Genomic DNA, 21,297 nt, shown 5'->3' on the forward strand with positions numbered 1-21,297 from the left:
TTATTTCTATCTTTTATTCCTATTTTAATTGTTTATGTTAAAACATAAGTTAAAATATCATAATTTACATAAATGTTGTAATTAAGAATTTTATATACTTCAACGGGTTTAACATGTCAAATACTTTTAATATAATTCCAATATTATCTGATATATTATCTGATATTTAAATCTAATATTTATCAAATATTCGAATCTCCAAATATGGACTATTTATATTGTCACGGTATTGAACACTTAATCACGCTCAATTATATATATTCATGTATCTAATAATAGCGTCTGCTATTACGACCCGTGCATTTTTTGCACGGGAATAAAACTAGTTTGTATTATCTGTAAGGTGAAATTTTAAATAGTCACCATACTTGAAGTTTCTGTATCGAGCAACATTTGTTTCTAAAATTTTTCTCGCAGGTCCCACCATGCAATCAGGAGCCGGTTGTGACAAATACGAGATGACAGTTCTAGCCCTTTCGGAATTGACGATCTCCCTATGTTTAGGGGCTTTGAATTTGCCGTTGCTTACAACCTATAATTCAAAAATGTATTCTTTTAACAAAGGAGCAATATAGAGGTAGTGTAACTTAAAACAATAGTAAGGAGATTTGAATTTGTATTTGTATCATGCAATAGTACGGCCCTGTTCTTTTGGACTTAAAGTCACTTAATTTAAGTTAACTTCAGATCCTATAAGTTCGATTCGATTCGATTGAATCCTATAAGTTCGATTCGAATCCTATAATTTCGATTCGATTCGATCCTATAATTTCGATTCGATTCGATCCTATAAGTTCGATTCGAATCCTATAAGGTCGATTCGATTCGATTCGATCCTATAAGTTCGATTCGGATCCTATACGTCACTTAATTTAAGTTCGATTCGAGATCCTATAAGTTCGATTCGATTCGATTCGAGATCCTATAAGTTAAGTTCGAATCCTATAAGTTCGATTAAGTTCGGATCCTATAAGTTTAGTTAAGTTCGGACCTATAAGTTCGATTCGATCCTATAAGTTCGATTCGATTCGGTTCGATCTTATAAGTTCGATTCGATTCGAATCCTATAAGTTTCAGTCCAAAAGAACAGGCCTTACCTCCTTTGTTGTGTAACTAACACTTTTCATTTTATAACATTATCAATATAAAGTTATGTGTGAGTATAATGATAATGAAATTAATAACTCCGTAATACAAGGTTTTAATAAACTGGAGACCCAATTAGTTTTATTATAAATGGGTATATTCGTGTAAAGATCTAGACGGGTCAAATATTATATAAGAGAATAAGTTTTAAAAAAAAAAAGTAAATTATATAAGAGAGTAATAATCAATTAATCCTATAAATTATTAAAGATTTAAAATTGCACCTGCAATATGTTACCGATGGTAACCAGCAATGTGTTCATACAGGGAGTCACTTGTTTCCACTCTCCCCCTACCCAAATCTGCGTACCAGGGACATCCCCTAGTAATGTTGTCATAAGAATTCCATCATCGCAGTGCTCAGGCATGCCCCATGTCTCTTTCGGTTTCGAGCAAGGTGGAAATTGGTTTACCAACACATAGGAATCCTTACGTAATCCTTTGTCAAAATATTTGGCATCATCGAGCTTAAGAGCTTCACTTATTAGTTTTACAAGTCTATCTTCAAGTGATGAAACCATTTCACCGAATTTCCAAATATTAGTCCTGAAATCAATAACAAAAAACATTTAATGTATATTGACTAACCGAACATCCTCTATGTCATGTGGGTTACAAGACACGGCCCACGCTCCGTCATGTGAAATATACGATATGGCCATGGTACCGCCATGTAAGTCACACGACAAGGCCCTGGCTCCGTCATGTAAGTCACCTGACAAGGCCCACCCAATGTCGTATATTTCACACGATAAAGCCACTTTTATTGTTTTTTTTTAAACTATTTCGATTATACTACCAAATAACGCGCATATTTACGACAAAAATGCAACCCTATAGGCTCTACACAACAATAATCCAACACTAATGTAAAACACCGTCTCCGAAAGTCAATAACCATAAAACAATATTTATTTTTAGTTTAATTAATTTTCAAGTGCAAGGGCAAAAAAGGAATAAATGAAAAAGTAGGAGGCGTAACAAGTAAAACAGGGGACGTGAATCCTTTTTCCTTCATTTCCTCTCACCCTTATTTGGTACACAAATTCTCATTATAGACGGACACTATCCGTCTATACGTATAGACGGATACCACTTCTCCTCACAAAATACCCATTTGCCATAAAGTGGAAAGCACATGGGGGTGCCCCACCTTGTCCCCCTACCCATTTTATTAGAGGTCTTTACCCGTCTGTTCGCCCCACCCGTTTATACCAAGAACTATTGTATTTGCTATTCAAACAAGAGTCTTTTTTCCCCCCCTCTAAATACTTCAATTCAAAAACATCCTAAATTTGTACTTGTAGAAGGAAAGACGTTTAATTGGACCTATATATGGAAAACACAAACCTATTTAAATTTTTACATTGATACACATATCTAAATATTTTTTGTATACTCCCTCCAATTTCTTATTTTCACCCCATTTCCCCTTTTTGGCAAATTATCTATTTTCACCCCATTTTTCTTCTTTTCTTATCTGGACTACCTTCTTCATTATTTAATCATTTTTTTCACCCCAATTACATCTTTTTTATTAATTTTTCATTCTTTAATAATTTTTCTTAATATGCGTGTAAAAAGAAATGGGGTGGACAAAAAAAAAAGTGGAGGAGTATTTTGTTAATAAGACTTGCCCGAAATTATATGGACGAATGGGCCAATTTTCAGCATCCTCTTTAGTGTTCCAGGCAAGTTGCAAACTGTCCCTCCAAAATCGAGGATTTTACGAACCTTGAGCTGAGTTTTCAGGTGATGAATAATAAAATTCCCCAACTGATCGCATGGCACTAGTCATGATCTCATCGGATATACCATGGTTTGCGACCTTACATTCAGAAAAAAACATTATGCATTAAAATATATTGCATTGTTGAGGACAAAAAAAATTGTTCAATTTAAAATAAAATTTACATATATATAGGAGAAAAAAATCAAAGAATAATCGATATTTTCATCGTTAGAAAATTTTACACACGCACCCCTAGACGTAGAATTGCCTATGTTGATAGGCATGATATTAGAACCCAATTTCTAAACTGAACCTTGATAATCAAACAAAATTCGCATTTCTAACTCAATTTAGTCTTATGATTTCACTTAAAATTACTTTCCTATCCTTTTTATTTTGACGCAAAAATTAAAAATTAAAATTCATTTAACATTAAAATTTATTAATTTTATTATGATGGCGCTGACTTTCAGACTTTCAGTATCATTTTCCAAAAAATCTACAAATCTAATTACGGTCCAACTGAAAATATAGGCATATATATAAGGGTTTTTCTAACCTATGCCCACTAGGCATAGGATAAGAAAACAAAAAAGGAAAGAATTAATTAATGTATTTATTGTAAAGAAAATTAAAAGTAGTAGGATATTCCAATTTCCCATAAAAACATTAATTAATTCTTTCCTTTTTTGTTTTCTTAACCTATGCCTAGTGGGCATAGGTTAGAAAAACCGTATATATAATTAGCATATTATATATGATATGCACGGAAACACGTATAATAGCAATTTCACATTTTGCAAATTTTCAAAAAACAATAAAAGTAGACTGGGTTCAATCGTAATGTTGAATGTAAAAAAAAAAAAAAAAAAAAAAAAATAATGTTAGAAACTTAAAAAACTGATTAAACAAACCTTAAACATGCCAAATTCCTCGCATGCTCGCTTAATTTCGTCGACAAGTTCTCTAGCAGCAGAAAGGCTATGGTTTCCTTTGGCTAAATCAATGACTGGAATTTGTGTCCATACAGGCGGACATAACTCTATGGGGCTTTGTACAGAAGCGTAGGAGTCAGGAAAATAGTCACGGTTCCCCTTCACGCTAGTACTTAAGAATGCCATATATGCGTGATTTTGCAAGGCAAGAATTGAATGTAGGGGAGTGTTGGAATTGAATGTAGGGGAGTGTTGGTTTTATAGTTGGAAAATGATTTTGCAAGGCAAGAATTGAATGTAAGGGAATTTGGTTTTATAGTTGGAAAATGTTGTGACTCCAAACGCCGTACTTTACTTTAGAGTGGTGAGAATCCTTTGTGTAGTTGATTGATTGTTTTGCATAACCAAAAGTATCACGCTCCTCATCTTCTAAGTTCTAACCCTTGCTTTGGTACTTTGTTCCCCTTTTTTCTTCTTCACTTAATTGGAATTTGTAAAAAAGAGGTAAATAAAAGAGATAGTTTGTCTGCTTTACATTTGATTCGTTTTTCTATGGTGGAAATTTCCAAGTGTATATAACGATTGTAGTGGAGTCTGTTTCATATCGATTTCAGTACGTGATTCGTTCAATGACCTGTCGAACCCTATGCCTGTAAAGAATAAAAATGTCGGAATGCATCTCATTTTCCATGTAATGTTGGCCACAAATTTCATGGATTATTTCATGATTCTTTTTCTCGTAATGTAACCAAGTTAATACTCCATAATAAGGTATCGTATTCCCCTCCTTTCGACAATGTAACTAACTAATTGTAAAAAAAAAAAAAAAAAAAAATCAGAATTATTTCCGTACATTCTCTAGCAATTCCACCAACATATTTCTAGGGGTGGTCATCAGTGTGTGTAGGTTGGGTCGGTCGGGTCTGGGTCGGGTCAAAAGTGACCCATGAGGCGGGTTTGGACAGGCCGAGTTGGACATTTGGGGACTCGGAACCGGCCTGGATATAGGGTTTAGGGTTTGGGATCGGACGGGTCGGTTTCATCCATGGGTTACAGGCGGGTCGGGTCCGGGTTAGCAAGGCCGACCCTCACTAATGACCAGCCCGCAATGGTCAACCATGAAAGTCAGCCATCGACCACCATTGCTACTCTTCTACTCATAAACCAGTGTGTCTCCGACGATGCATCTCCGAGTTCAACCATCACTACCCATCTTAGACAACCGCCTTGATCCACCTACTTTGACTCATGAATCGAGTTCGTCATCTCAACAACGTGATCCGAGTACGAAGATCGGCTTGAGCAATACCGGCTACTGATGAAGATCGGCTTGAGGAATTATTTGATAAAATTCGGAATTGTGATCCGAGTATGGTATCTTTGTATAACCATATCAAATGTTTTCATTGATTTACTCAAATTTTTTTATATATAATCTTCGAATCCAGTTTATTTAAACGAATAAATAAAAAAAGATAAATTCACAATTATTATATAGGCTTGTGTCATGAGCTCGAAAGCTCCCGCCCGGGTAAAAGCTCGCGATTATGATAAGCTCGAGAACGGCTCGAGCTCGAGTTTTGTTTCATTAGTAAAAGCCGAGCAAGTCTGAGCCCTAACTTGACTCGGCTCGGCTCGGCTCATTATCTCCCCTAATAGTAATTATGAATTATCCTACATGTGATTTACTTGTTAAACACGTAATAAATTTTAAAATTATTTGTTTCTACATTGTTAAACCGAAGCGTGTAAAAAAAAAAATAACGACAATAAGCGAATTTACTTGCGACATATTTTTTTACCAATCTGGTACTTACACTTCATTTCTTTTACCAATTTGTCACATGTGTAGTATTTTTACCAATATGTCACATACTTACCAATTTTTTTTACCAATATGGTCATTTGGCCCATTATGATTCCATTAAGTTCTGTATGTTTCAATGTGTGACATTTTGTAATGCAAAAATCTTCTTCCCATTTTGGATTACGCAACAATAGTGCCCAATTTTTTTCCATTTTCTAAAAAGAAATGGAGAAGTAAGTACATATTAATAGTCCGGATCTCATTTTGGCAAATATCTAACAAGTCTAAATTTACACATAAAAATAAAAGGAAAATGAGAATGAAAGATGTAATTATTATTTAAATAGATTGTGAGAGCAAATGGAGAAAAATGAAATAGAGATGATTCATTTCCGCAACAATGTTATCAATATTGATGATGAAATGATGTTTCATGTTGACGACGCAAACATAACTTGAGCAAATGTTAATTTTGCTTTCCAAATTCATAGTTTCTCGGACTTAATTCAATCAAATGTTATATTTATTTTCCAAATTTAGTAACTGCCTCATTCATCTTTCCTTGGTCTTTGTGCCAAAACAACAGGATAACAATTGAGCGGGACGGGGTAGGGAGTAATTATTACTACTAATATTAACGGTGGAGGCCGAAGCCAGATTTAAAGACCCCTCACTAAATGCTATGGAACTTGTACTTGATGGCTGGGAAGGAGTTTGTGGATCATGCAACTCAATACTCCAGTACGCACTAGGCATCGTAAGTTTTGGACCCCCAAAATCCTGTGCAATTGCTACATCGTTTTCACTACCGACCAAGCAGTATTTGCGATTGCGCGATAATACGCGGGTGATACTTTGGTTATTGTAAGGACCGTGCGGATCAAATTTCCAACGTATTTTGCCGGTCTCATGGTTGGCCTTACACAGACGTAATTTTGCATCAATAATAACCTCGTACCGCCCGAGCTGATTTTCCCCGCATGTTAATATAAAGCTAGGAGAATCAATATTGCTACTTACATATTGTAAGTTCCATGCATATTCTTCCGAAGAATATGTATGGAACTTACAATATGTAAGTAGCAATATTGATTCTCCTAGCTTTATATTAGCATGCAAGAATAATCAGCTCGGGCGGTACGAGGATATTATTCATCCATTATTACGTCTGTGTAAGGCCGACCATGAGACCGGCGGGCAAAATACGTTGGAAATTTGATCCGCACGGTCCTTACAATAACCAAAGTAATGAATTATGGGGTGGAAATATCATTGTTGTATTAAGAGGTGGTTTGGTTTGAATGGGAGAAAATAAATAACGAGTGTAATTGTTTGTTTTCTCGTGTGGAGTAAGAACACAAGCTAAGGTTGTTTTTATACGAATTCTGGTTGATCATCTTCATGATGTTAATGAGATTGAATGTGATATGTAAGTAGAGAGAGAGAAACGAGAGAATTAAGAGAGAGAGAGATTGAATGTAAGAATTGTATTGATGTTGTATTGAATTGTGTACATATGATCAATGTGATGCATCTATTTATACTGAGTAAAGTAATGTAAGATTGAATGTGATATGCATCAAATTCTGAGGTGTGATGTAATGGAGTATATATGCTCCATCATTTCATCAATTGCTTTTTTTCTTGTTTTCTTGTTTATTGTTTTTTTTTACGCCTCTTTATACCGAGTAATGCACCAAAAATACATAGACGTGTTGTTCAAACATTAGTACAGATTCTTTGGGCGTAGCTTAAAAGTTAAAAAAGACACAACATAAGATTCTTTGTGATTGTGCGGTTAAAATTATCGGGCATTTCTTTGTAGAAAGTAGAGCATTGTTCGGAAGTGCTGTTTCACACTTCAGAAACTGTAATGTGTGGCTACCAAGTACGTATAATGCTAGTGACGGGCTAATCCCGTTACAAGGTGAAGACCTCTCACAAAAAGGGAGAGGGGACAAGGTGGGACACCTCCCATGTGCTTCCACACTCACCTCTCATGGGTATTTTATGAGAGGAAATGGTATCCGTCACAAGCTTCTGACGGATATCACCGTCTTCAATGAGATTTTGTGAGTACGTAGGCAGGGTTGTATTCCTTTGGTGCATAATTTCAATTAGCTCTAGTCTCTTTTGCACTAGTTAGTTTGGTACTTGGTAATTTTATACTGTCAACATATTGGTTCTGTTACCTGGGAATGGCTCGAAAGCTTGGGTGCGTTTTCTCGACATATTAGTTTTGGAAGTCTGGGATTTGATTTAAGGACTTGAAACTTTTCTGCAGCTACGACAAAAGCGAGAAATCCCGTTATTGTCATCCACATGAAAGTGTATTCAATCCCGGTTTGTCGACTGGCACTTCGCAAACTTAGAAATTCCAGATTCTTCCTTTTATACTCCTGATTCAAAACCCAACTCGGCCCATGTATCGTAGTTTCTGGTCAGTAATTTTACCGAACATCCAGCCCCATTATTCTGTAATCGAGCTGATCACTTTTTCCGTGTACATCTACTGTGATAGTGACTGATGTTACTCGAGTAATCAGGACTGATAGAGGCTAGATTGTTCTCCGATTCTGAGTTTTTTCTTGGTTGGTTATTTCTGGATTTGAGTTGGATAAATTTGAGTGATGTCTCGGAAAGTTTTAGGCTTAACTATCGCTAGGATCGGATAGAATACTGAGGTGCAATCGAAACATGCTCTTGTGATTGAAGACCCGGAATAATAATATAGCGATTTTTATTCGACAGGTTTAAATCCAATGACAATGGATTTTTTAAGTGTGAGGGTCACTCGTATTTTCGTCCCCAGAACGATGACAAACAACCAAGGAATAAAAAAGCTGAGACTTCGAAGACAATGTTCAAGCAGTAAGCACCCCCATATTTGTGCCCTGTAATTATACGTCGCCAATCAGCAATACAAGCCATTAAATTTCAAATTCCACCAACATATGAGCTTACAGAGCACATAAAAAGGTAGGTTTTTCGAAATTCGTCTGAGGATAACAAGCAAATAAACATAAACCGGATGAATGTATCAATTAAATGGCAACACAAGAGTTAGATGGCACAAAAACAGAGGGTATTCCCAACTAAACCGTCTATGCGTCTACTGGAGTAGAAAGGTACAAGCTTACTCCACGGGTATATCATATAAACACACAACCGCCATGCAAAAGCATATTTCTTCAAAACACAGGGGACGGAGCTGTCCTTATAATATACTCAGTAGCATAGAAGGCTCGTGTTTTCTTCAGCTATCCAATTCCCCCGACCGGCTATTGGTATACGTCTCTTGGGCCCCACCCTGACTGAATAAGTAAAATGCTGCTGCTAGACTAAACCCATTGCAATTGACCTCGACAGTCCACATAATGCTGAAGCTTGCCACCAGTCGTCAGAGCCTGGTTTTTTATTTTTGCAGGTCGGGCATTGGACTTGACTTCGAACCTGGTGACTGGTTTTGCTTGATCTTCGGCTAGTGACGGCATATCAGATGAAACTTGATAGAGGAATTCGTCTGCCACATCACCATCTTCGTCTGTTTTCAAACGCTCCGCATACCATTTCAGACCCTGAATATTGACATAGGCACAATAATATACAAGGGTGTTAAAAAGGGTGTTACGCAGTCTATTTTGATAGAGTGATAAATATAAAACCATCCTTTGATCTTAGCACTCCTCTGTTTTAAAATATTACGGAGTCGACAAAAGATTGGACACTTATCCAGAAATCAACCTATGATATAATTATGCGTGAGTGCAACTTTAGCACCAGAACTAATGTATTACTCAATATCTTCCAATACACAACAATAATTACAAGTCCGATGGTTACCGAATTCGCTTGGTACCCTACGAACCGCGAATTGTTAAAAACGAATTCTATCATGTTGCTTACTGAAAATACATATAACACACATTCTATAAGAGCAAATCGCGAATTGGTTAGATTACAACATTACTCAGGTGCCTAATAGGTTCCTTCCAACAACGGGGTAGGGTGTCAAATGTACGAGCCTTACTCCTGCATTGCATTATCGACAGATACGCTACAAAGGTCATTTGTAAAGGACCCATAATACAGGACTTGCACCAAATGACTATTACTTCACAATAAAACAGGACAGCTAGCGTAGTGAGGCATTTTATTTTACCATTCAATATAATCTACAGTATCATATATGTACACCATATTTGAAATACACAGTTTCATAGTTTTGCATGCATGTTAAATTTGCCAATATGTCGAATCAGCTCACCCGATGAGAAAGTACCGAGAAATATTTTAATTCCCAGAACCTGTCTCAAAACTTGATACCAGAAGTTCCATGAAATTCTTGTGTTTGTTAATTATCTTATTTCTTCAGAATAAATTATGATATTGATAAATTATCATAGAAAAAAATACAGAGTAACAAATTGCGAATGTTGAACACAACATAGTGTACTTCGTAACAAATATCTAACTCATTGCACCGGTATGAAAATTTGTGATTGAGAACATGTTTACTAAAATTTTCGGGTTCATGATCACTGCATTAATATGGAGTATGGACAATATGTGCAACAAATAATTACTCAGTTTTCTAATACAATTCATATTTTGAGGTGATGTTCAGGTCTCGTACTCGTGCTAGGCTCCAAGGTCTAAGGATATACTTCAAAGAAAAGGAAACGCAAAAGCATTATGTACAAACTAATCAGAAAAGCAGACACGAAATGTAAAACTGCCCTTCAAAAAAAACTTTAATCCCAGCTCTGCACCCCCGATTACACCAAAACAGTGCAAATTTATCACTAAGGCATTGTTTGGATAGAAAAAAAAGAGGGAAAGGAAGGGGAGGGGAAGGAGGGAAGAGAAAGGAAGGGAAGGGGAGGGGAGGGAGAATGGAGGAGATGATTTTCCCTTCAAATCTTGCCTATGTTGGTGGGGAAATAATTTGCCTTGTAGGAAGGAAATGGAGGGATCCATTTTCTATCCCTTCCAAATCCCTCTACCTTCATTTTGCTAACCAAACAATGGATTTCTCATCCTTCCAATTCCCTCCCCTCCCTTTCTTCTCAAATCCCTCAATCCAAACACACCCTAAATGTAGCAAAGCATATCACCTGAAATTGCACTAATTCCCAGCCATCCAAAAATGCTACAACACAACACCAAATTACCACCTAAACATACATCTAGTTGCCCCCCTGATTACACCAAAACATTACTAACTTACCAATCGATGTGGCAAAGCATAGCACCTATTCCACCTAATAATAGTTGACTAAGCCCCCGCCATCCAAAATGCTACTTACGCGACTCCAAATTACGACCCAGGTACCATCTAACTGTAATTCTACCAGCCTACCACCAAAAGTAAATCGACACTATTACATTATTCAAATCGAGTAACTTAATATTACACATTTGACTAATCTTACTTGATTAAACACCATAATTGCTCAAGCAACACATCCCAATTCCGAAAAAAGAGACCTATGAATTTCACTCCAATTGAAAACGCACATGTCACAAAAATGCTGCTCACTCCAATCTACTTCCAGCCCCAAAATACTACCTTGGGCACACATCCTAGTTCCAAAAAATGAGACCTTTCAACTTCAACCCAATTCAAAACGCACATTTTACTAAAATATTGCTCACATCATTCTATTTCCACCAAAACACGACCTGTCTGCAACAAGATCATTAATACCTAATCCAATCAATAAATCAAACTAGCTCATGTGTAATCATCCATCTCATCAACAAGTGCACTTAGACGTCTCACGTCGAATATATTCGCATACAGTTACCAGAAACAAAGAAGACATACATGCCATTAACATAAGAATACAAAATCGTGAATACTACATCCAAGATTCTTTACTACCACACTAAAACACACGACTTCACCATAATTTTACATCATCCATCCAACCATGTTTCCACCACCCTCCTCCAAACTCATAAGAATTGAATTACTTATAGCGTGGGAACGGGCTTCTCCGATTCAATATGTATGATCAACTTAGCATTCTGAATCTTAATCCTTACAAACCACTATTTACTTCTAGTCTGGCAATTCAATGATAACATAAATATATAGCTCCTTCTAGACAAGCCTACGTAAAAAGTTTTTATTTTTATTTTTTTTATAACTAACGATTCACCAGAATGCACCACTCTAAACATGTCAATGGAACTTGTATCATTATGGAATAATTAAGAGATGCAACACTCTCTCTGATATACTCCCTCCTATTCACTATATTCTTCCCTATTTCCTTATTCGGATTATTCGGGTTTTCTTCCCTATTTCCTTTTTTGGGTTGATTTGTGTGGTCCAAATTAAATTGCATGTGGGGCAGTGTGTTTTATGTGGTCCAAATTCACTTTCTTATTTATTGTGCAAAAAGGAAAGAGGAAGAATATAGTGAATAGGAGGGAGTATAACAAGTTAATATCACACGGTCTCTAAATCTCAAAATGAAAGGATTCAACAATTAATAATTACTGACTGGCCTCATACTACTACAACTTCAACATCCTCGTACTATTTTCCATTTCCGACATCATCAAACATCAACACCACTGAGTTTAGTATTCCCAGCACATTTAAACAAGTCACAATCACTAGACTGCAATGACATTGCAAATTACGTTCAAGTAGTAAATCAGTAAGCATATACAACAACTGAACCAAACTGCACCACAATCAACCACAGCAAACTTTACCCCACCAATCAATCAACTGAGCAGGTCTTACTAATAACAGCTAACTTAGGATCTCACATAACTAAACCAGATAAGAACACGAACTTTAATCCCAGTCTACCCCATTTATTCATCTAAAAAACTCTGCACCCCCGATCACACCAAACTTTACCAACTTACCATTCAATGTAGCAAAGCATATTATCCAAATATTCCATAATTGACTACACACCCGCCATCCAGAATGCTACTAACACGACACAAAATTACAAACCAAATACCATCTAACCGTAATTCTGCAAGCCTGCCACCACAAGGTAATCGACACTATTAGATCATTCAAATCAACCAAACTAGCACACGCGTTCATTTGACTAATCTTACTTAATTAAACATCATAATTGCTCAAGCAAGTAGCAACCATCCCAATTCCGGAAAGTGAGATCTTTCAACTTCACCAATTTAGAACACGCCCATTAGATTGTAAGTGTTGCTCACTCCAATCTACTTCCAGCCCAATATACATATACTGCCTCGGCAACACATCCTAATTCCCAAAAACAAGACCTTTCAACTTCAACCCAACTGAAAACGCACATTTCACTATAAATGCTGCTCACACCATTCTACTTCCATCCAAAAACACGGCCTTTCCGCAACAAGATCATCTATTACATCATCCAGTCAACTAATCAAGCCAACCAACTCATCAACCAAACTTAACTCGAGTAATCAAACAAGATACATTACAACACATAATTCCAAGCAATTATCAATGCTGCTCACTACAATCTACTTCCACCCAAAATACGACCTTTAGGCGAAAAGATCATCAATTACATCATCCGATCAACTAACCAAGCAAACCAACTCATTTAATCAGCTTAACCCAGGTAATCAAACAACAAGATACATCAAAGAAAAAACAAAATTCAAAGCAACAATTCAAAATAAGACTACAAACACAACATCGACAACAACATTACCCCAGTGCCTCAAAAAGCTCTGTAAATTGCGAGATAAGGTACCAATAAAAGAAAGTAAACACAAATTACGGTAATTACCTGAACTCCACCGTTACCATGACAAGGAACCAAAATGGGACCCACAGCAGGTCGGTCGATCGGAACTTGGACCGGTACACTGAACCCTCTACGTGGACCGGCGGGAATCGGGTCAACATTCATACGATTGCGACGATTATCATTGGAATTGTTATAATTACCGTGATTGTTATCGTTATTGTTATCGTTATCATCGGCTTCGTCTTTCGAATCATGACCGTCATTGTGGGAACCAAACCCTAGAATTCCAGCGACTTTTCTGAAGAACCTCATTCACTCCTGCAAATTAGAATAACCCAATAATTGTACAAATATATAAAGACGATTTAGGGGATCTGATTTGATTTGATTTGATTTGATTTGATTGAGGGAAGAAGTGGAAAATTAGGGTTATGTTAACGATGGAGAGAATTGGGGATTTTGGGGATTTGGGAAGTTGGTGTGGTGGTGTGTGGGAAGTTGGAAAAGTTTGTCTCTTGATTGACACAAATATAATTAATTGGATACGTAGATCCGCCTAATATATGCGCGATATATATAGAGAGAGTTTTTTTAGCTTATTATTTATTTATTTTAAATTGCGCCTCATTAATATTTATTTTGATAGGAAACAAAATGGAAAACAACTAAAAGTAAAAGAGAATTAAGTTAAGTTGTGAATATTTTTTTAATGAATTTGTTTTTTTGTCACAAAATTGATAGTAAGTATGTGTCAAGTTATTTTCTAAAGTAATTACTCATAATTTATAGTTTAATTCCAATTTTATTTTATTTTAATGAAAAAATAATAATTATGAATTTAATTAAAAGATTAGAGTTAAATTATAATAATATATTCATTGAAAAGATAACGAGTAGTAGGTTAAGATGCGGTGATCCGTTTATGTAATTGGAGTTGACTCAAACCTGACATGAAAATTATACTATCCAGGTTAGGGTTTAGGTCTTTAGACGTGAACCCAACACAAATAACCTATTTATTTAATGCGTCAAATACTTCTTTTGTCCCGGTCATTTGTTTGCTTTTCTTTTTTTGGAGAGAGTAACGAGGGAGGGGATGACCGACCATTTATAGTTTTAACGAGTTAGACTTAACATTCTTAATATCGAAAGATAAACAAATAACGGAGACAAGCAGGTTAGAGGGAGTTAGAGTTATCATTATCACTTTAAGTTTTAATGAGTTAGTTATAAAGTTTTGTAAACGGTTAAACATGTTAAGTCAGTTATAAATGAATTAATTAAAAGTAAATGAGTTAAAACAAGTTGGATTGAGTTATAGAAAAAAATGTATGGGTCAGGCTAGGAGATTACATGTTTATGTAATTGGGCAGGATTCGGGCTGAGAGAGTGATGACCATTTAAAAGTTCAAGCAAACACAAACAAGACATAACGCAATCCATTTGCCAGGTCTAAATACAACTCGAGACATCAAACAAAACAACTTAACACATAAAAATAAATACCTCCATATTAAAATACGGGCATCATCCTAGTAACTAGAAAGAGCGGCATTAATCAGTCATCACCCTCCGGTTCATCAAAATCTTTAATCTTGACATCGGCATCTTCTCCATATTGAATGCATGTGTCGATCTGGGACAACACATATTGAATACTACTCACTTTCCTCAAGTCAAGAGGGATGAAGCTCACCATACTGTACTCATCTATCAGATCAATCAATGCTTTGTTCAACTTCTCAAACTGGGGAGCCATCCGAAAGTTCAACTGTGATAGCAACAGTTGTGGCTCTGGGTGTAAGAAATCTTCTAGGTCTTTCTTGTTCTTCACGAGATCCATTTTCGACAGAATATTAACGTGGGGGAGTTCGAGTTGGACCATGGCCGATAGAGAGGAAAGGCACCCACTGATGAACTTAGTAACATCAGTCATGAACTGAGAGTCGAGTAAATAGACAACACAAACCTTGAAATCCTTTCGTTGTAGGTGTTCCACAAAGTTTTTAAGGACGGGGACATGAGAGAAGAGTTCGATTTGTCCAGGACAATCAAAAACCAAATAATCATCATCGAGGAAATCGTCTAGCTTGTCTGTAAGCCAGTCGTCCATGTTATCTTCAAGTTCCTCCATGCAATAAATCAGACCCCCATTTGGGCCTAGCCCTAGTTCCTCCATAACATCTTCCAGACTGATCAATTCCCTGATATCGACGGCAACTGGATAGTCAAAGTTCTCAGCAGCAGGGTCCAGGTTGAAAATATTAATAGTCCGACGCATAGTTTCACAGTGCCGGTACAAGGAAGAACAGTAGGTTGACTTCCCACTTCCAGCCGGACCAATAACTAGTTGTGCATAACCCATACTAGTTTTTGTCAAGGTTTCTTTGAATCACCAGTTGAGCAGCGATCAGGTTTGTTGATCAGAAAATGTGACCTAGACGACATCAACTATTATAAACTTGACATGGATACCAAAAAGCACAATGAAAATGATACACGAGCACCAAAACGTTGAAGTATACTAATTTTTTAAAACAGAAACCACTAAGAACATGCACAAATTAGTCAAGATTAATAAACAAGCAATCCAATTCGGTTGCTACTTACAAAAAAAAAGGAACAACACTTTTGCTACTTAATAGAAAAAAGAAATGATGTTTTTGCTTCTTGTAGAAAAGAAACAACAGACAATATATTAGCCCAATCAAGAAGTACAGTGTCAAAATTTCAACAATGCTAAGTTAAGCAATATCACTATTTCGTTCAGTCAAGTATTCATTATGGATTTAGGTTACAAAGTTCCCTCAACCTTTGTCGCAACGCAAAATTATTCAAGCATTCAAGTGTATATTGTGTGTATATGTAACACCCCACTTAGTTATAGAATTTTAGCGGATTTAGCCTACACAGAGCCGAGTTTCCTTTGTCTTTTATTAAAACAAAACATTAAAATTTACACAGCCAAGTCAAGGCATTACCGCTGTCCGCTACACCCAGTGGAGGAGGGGGGGCGTCACCGCTGAATGGAAAAATTCGAAATTAATCGTTTGCCCCAGCTGAAATTTTTCTCCCCCCGTTGGCTACACCAATCTCATACATGGGCATCAAGGTCATACAAAAGACCACCCAGCGCCACAAACAGTCAAGATAAATAACTACTACAATATTTTCTCTCATTTTAAAACTATGTTACTGATGTTAGTGACGATATTGAAATAAATTGATGGATATACAAGCTAACAAACGTCATTCAAATACTTTGGTTATCATATTACTATCACATCCAAACACTAAGAGTCTAAGACCGCCATGACTAGTCTCAAGTTAACGTCATTCTCCTTTTTCTCGTATCTGGACAGCTCTACCGCCCTCACTTCTACAATTATACTTCCTTAATTCACTCCCGTACTACATTATCAGTTTATCATCACTAACAGTTTAACATCACAATTCACAAATACCAACTGATTCTAATCTTAAATAAACCTCCAAAATCTCACCGCATCACTCTTATTCTTCTCCTTTAGTTCAAATAACAATAGATAACTTATATTACTCCGACTCTTCTGATTCCCCAATGTACCCCTATCCAGACACTCGACACTTAGACAAGGGTATGACACATCGACACCTCGCACCACATTTTAAGCCAAAATATGCATATTTTTTATAAAAATGGCCGAGTCTGACACTTGGACACGGATCCATGTCGGATACTTCTAAACGAGTCCGAGAAAATTGTACACAACATATATCCACCAATTAAATCATCCGAACATGCACTATAATATCAATTAAAAACAATTACACCAGCAATTACCAAAAATTATCCTATCAAAAACCCTAAATAATTAAACTGGTTCACAATTCTTAAACATACACCATAATATCAATTTAATACAATTACACCGCCAATTAAACATACATTCAGATACCATCAAAAGTCCTAAATCAACCAAAAAACCCTAGTTAACAAAATTCCCCCAATTTTTCCGTAAATTCAAAGCCGCAAATCACTAGCCACAACAACGTGAAGTTTATTATAACCATAGCATCAATTATCCCTAAATTTACATAAACCCTAATTTCCCGACATAAAATCAACAATAACATTGGAGGGACATTAATTAGAAATACAATTACTACGAATCAAATTAGTAAACGAGTGTTGATATGAATTCGAAGTGAATAAATGGAGAGAGATGAAGAGATTACCAGTAATAACAAGTGGCAATTAGGAAGAGTAAGAGTATTGTCGGCGTTTTGTCGAGCGATTGAGAATTGGAGATGGTGATTAATGAAGGGCCGTGGCTATTAGTGGACTTAATGCCCGTTTTTTACCGAACTTATTTGAACCGAATTAAATTGAACTGAATATAAAATTAATTTTACCCGATGAACAATATCGTACACCCTAATCAATAAGAGTTCTTTCTCTTTTTGGCTTTTTTCAATTAGGGAGCTCAACAGATGTGTGATCACTTATATTGGCACCAACACATCCGTATCAAGTAAAGTATATGGTGTTCCAACGTATGTCTAATTTTTTATTTTTGTAGTTTATTAGAGTAAAACATATACTTCCTCCTTTTTTAACCCATTAAGTTTTCACTTTTTTACGAAATAAATGTGCTTAATTTACCGTTCTATCACTCCCACCGTGACGCTCTAAGTCCGAACCTTACTTCTCTTTTTTGGTGACTCTTTTATTGCCTATCCCAGAACCACCCACACATAACCCATGTATAGTCCGTCGTATACCACCCACCACCTCATGACGACATCCAACAACCCGTTACTCACAAATCACAACCCACCTTGCGTCTCTAACTCTCTATAGCTCACTCGCTTATACTACGCACCACTTAGGACTCACCATCCTTCATCTTTGAAGGTCAACCATCACTCTGCCTCTCCTTTCTCTCTCAACTTCATGAACATTAAATACACTAGTTAAATTCTACGTGGAGTGTCATAATGCCATGTTCAAGTCTAAATACATCACTTTAATTTAACTAATATGATTAATCAAATTGACGAGCATTGAATACAATACTTAACAACAGTAATATTCTTTATCAAGAAAGAGTTAAGTTCCGTAAATATGATTAATCCTCTTAGGTAAATTTGCACACAAGAAATTCAACTCAATATGCAATTGAGCAAATCGTTAATCATAATCCTATATACGATTCATTCTCATCCCTAAATTCTATTATTTCATTTAGTTTCACAGATTTTACTCCTTCCGTCCAATTATTTGTTTATCTCTGGTTGTAGCACAAAACTTTAAAAAATCGACAAAAAATTATATAAAGGATCAAATTACGATGAAATAGATAAACAAATGACGGTTTGCAACTAGAACCCTAATACCAAACCGCGAGAGTGGTAAATGACCCCCTTAACTTTGCATCAATGTAAGAGTAACCCCTTACCTTTACTTTGGAGTAAACAACCCCCTTAACTTCACTCCAAAGTGAAATCAAGCCCCTTTTATTTTTCCGGCCAAAATCTCACCGGATTGTCAATTTCTCACCAATATCTCATCATATTTTATATGTTTCATGTATAAAAATAAAACATGTGCGTATACTGTATTGTAAAAATACGAATTATATTCCCTGAAATAGTTATCTATCATCTACCCTAATTGCTTGATTTCCACAAAATTGCTCGATCTCCAGAAAATTGCTCATAATCAGTATTAATCACTAAGGTCTGAGGTTAGGTGCTACTTTTAGATATTGTATTACGGAGTAAGATGATAGCAAACTAGCAATAGATTTATTTTTTTGTGAGAAAGTTGAGAAACGGAAAAAAAAAAAATATAGGATTGTCAGATAAGTAGCAAACTAAATGTGGGTGTTGGATGAGAGACAAAGGAGATAGGATTGTCAGACGGACCTAGGAATTGTTGAGAGTGTACTAAAATGGGACTTCACAAATTTTTCGGTACATATACAAGTATAATGGGTGAAATTTGATACGTAATATGTCTAATAGGATGAGATATTGGTGAGAAATTGATAATCAAGCGATATTTTTTGGCCGGAAAAATAAAAGGGGTTTGATTTCACTTTGCAGTAAAGTTAAGGAGGTTGTTTACTACAAAGTAAAGTTGAGGGGATTAATCTCACATTGATGTCAAGTTAAAGGGGTTGTTCATCACTTTCGCGAATACCAACATCCAAACCCATATATATACCCTATTTTACTCCACAATTCACATTCCCAATTCTCAATTCCACAATTCCCAAATCTAAACCTCTCAACTAAAATGGACCACCACCATCATCACTCGCATCACACACATCAACCTCACCACCACCAACAACAACAACAACACTAATCAATTGTTACTCATTATTGGAAGTAGCTAACAATAATAAACTCAATTATATGAACTTAAAACAAAAAAAGCCCTAATTTCATCAAACCCTAACTTAACCAATTCTAAATCTACCTTTAATTAATAACAAATAATCAATTTTTACTCAATATTATAGGTAAATAACAATGATAAACTCAATTAAATCAACAAAGCAAAAAAAATTAAAGAAGAAATCTATACCTAGAACAAATAAGGAATTAGAAGAGTAGAAGAGAGATGAATAAGAGCTCACTGTGCGTGTAGGCTGGTAGTGGCCGGTGGTGACGTCGGTGGTGCGGCAGGATCACGGTGGCGGAGCGGCGGTGATGATGTGCGGTGGCGATGTTGAGTTTCTTCGCCTCTTGCGTTTTTCTTTTTCTAAGTAGAAACAAACACTGTTTTTCTACTCGGTCACCAAGTAGAGGATGACAACGGGCCGGTTCGATGTGGGCCGTGTAGGGTTGTAGACTGGCCGGGTTGATGGGGGGAGGTAGCCCACATCACGGGCTAGGAGGTGATGGCCCTAAATCGGTCCGGTTGGGTAAAATGGGCAAAAAAGGAGGCGGGTTTGGTCAGTGTGGGCTGGATAGAGCCGTAGAGGGAGCCCGGGACCGGCTCAGGTATAGGTGTGTGCCATGGGAGCGGACCAACGGGCTGAGGAATTGTTGACTCGGTTGGACGGGCCGAGCCAACCCGTACTTTTGTCTGCCTCTACCGACTAACTATACTAAATTTGTCGACCGATAAAGGCTGCGGTCGGTAAATTACCAACTATATATATTTTACCAACCAAACTCGGTCGGTGATATTGATTACCGACTGATTTACTAGTCGGGCGCTAATTTTCATTCGGTACTGGACACGTTTCTTTTAGTGCGACTAGGGATGTCAGTGGGGCGGGTTTTGGCGGGTCTCGCCCCGCACCCGCCCCACTTGGGGCGGGCGCGGGTAATGATTTGACGGGTCATGGGGCGGGGATGGGTTTCAAAAGTATCATTCGTCGCGGGTCGTGGGGCGGGGATGGGTATCACATGAAACCCGCCCCATACCCACCCCGCCCCACACCCACCCCGCCCGCCCCGCTCCGCATGTCCCCGCTCCGCTTATACCCGCCTCACTCATCTCCAAATCTCCAACCCACCTATAATAAGTAGTAGTAATAATTATACTATTATAATAATAATAATAAAAAATTATAACAAGAGGATAAAAAGCCCAAACTAATTTTTTTATAAAACTACCCACCCAAATACCCAACAGTGGCCAACAATCTAAATCCCCAAAATAAGAAACCCTAACCCTCGACCTCCAATTCCATCGATCGATTTCCTCAAGCTCATTTTTTCATTGTGTGAACGGAGCTTGGTAAGAATGCTAACAGAGCTTTAGTTGATTTGATGGAGCTTGGTGTGAAGCTCTCCACCACTTGATCAATGCCAGCTTTGTTTACTTTGGACATGTGTTTCATTGTTTGTAAAACTCTTTCATGGTTTGAAAACTTTGTGTACTAGTTAATTGAATGTATATTTTGCAAAAACTTATTTGTATAAGTAGTACGACTAGTA

The 21,297-nt window shown here is 36.7% G+C and overlaps 2 protein-coding genes and 1 long non-coding RNA gene across 3 annotated transcripts; all 3 read right to left on the minus strand.

Annotated features, from left to right (window-relative positions):
• Nucleotides 1-306: 306 nt before the first annotated feature.
• LOC141592976 (uncharacterized) lies at nucleotides 307-4,308 on the minus strand. Its single transcript, XR_012521269.1, has 4 exons — nucleotides 3,793-4,308; nucleotides 2,784-2,974; nucleotides 1,371-1,692; nucleotides 307-532 (listed from the first exon to the last, which is right to left on the minus strand). It is a non-coding gene; the product is annotated as an uncharacterized LOC141592976 (long non-coding RNA).
• A 4,315-nt stretch (nucleotides 4,309-8,623) lies between these two features.
• Nucleotides 8,624-13,893, minus strand: LOC141592981 (uncharacterized). The gene is made up of 2 exons (XM_074413895.1): nucleotides 13,396-13,893; nucleotides 8,624-9,198 (listed from the first exon to the last, which is right to left on the minus strand). The coding sequence occupies exons 1-2, from the start codon at nucleotides 13,666-13,668 to the stop codon at nucleotides 8,962-8,964; spliced, it is 510 nt and encodes a 169-aa protein (XP_074269996.1). The 5' UTR covers nucleotides 13,669-13,893; the 3' UTR covers nucleotides 8,624-8,961.
• An 838-nt stretch (nucleotides 13,894-14,731) lies between these two features.
• Nucleotides 14,732-20,125, minus strand: LOC141592988 (GPN-loop GTPase 3). Its single transcript, XM_074413902.1, has 2 exons — nucleotides 19,986-20,125; nucleotides 14,732-15,793 (listed from the first exon to the last, which is right to left on the minus strand). Exon 2 carries the CDS (start codon nucleotides 15,719-15,721, stop codon nucleotides 14,915-14,917), a length of 807 nt encoding a protein of 268 aa, XP_074270003.1. The 5' UTR covers nucleotides 15,722-15,793; nucleotides 19,986-20,125; the 3' UTR covers nucleotides 14,732-14,914.
• Between the last annotated feature and the right edge of the window lie 1,172 nt (nucleotides 20,126-21,297).

Source organism: Silene latifolia, chromosome 1 (genome assembly GCF_048544455.1).
Source record: "Silene latifolia isolate original U9 population chromosome 1, ASM4854445v1, whole genome shotgun sequence".
In the NCBI taxonomy this organism is placed as follows: Eukaryota; Viridiplantae; Streptophyta; class Magnoliopsida; order Caryophyllales; family Caryophyllaceae; genus Silene; species Silene latifolia.

What these genes read in the sequence shown, in the direction of transcription:
- LOC141592981 (XM_074413895.1), bottom strand. Translation starts at nt 13,668, where the DNA reads ATGAGGTTCTTCAGAAAAGTCGCTGGAATTCTAGGGTTTGGTTCCCAC. An exon ending in ATGGTAACGGTGGAGTTCAG is followed by an intron (nt 9,199 to 13,395) that starts GTAATTACCGTA and finishes GTCAATATTCAG; the next exon opens with GGTCTGAAATGGTATGCGGA.
- LOC141592988 (XM_074413902.1), bottom strand. Translation starts at nt 15,721, where the DNA reads ATGGGTTATGCACAACTAGTTATTGGTCCGGCTGGAAGTGGGAAGTCA.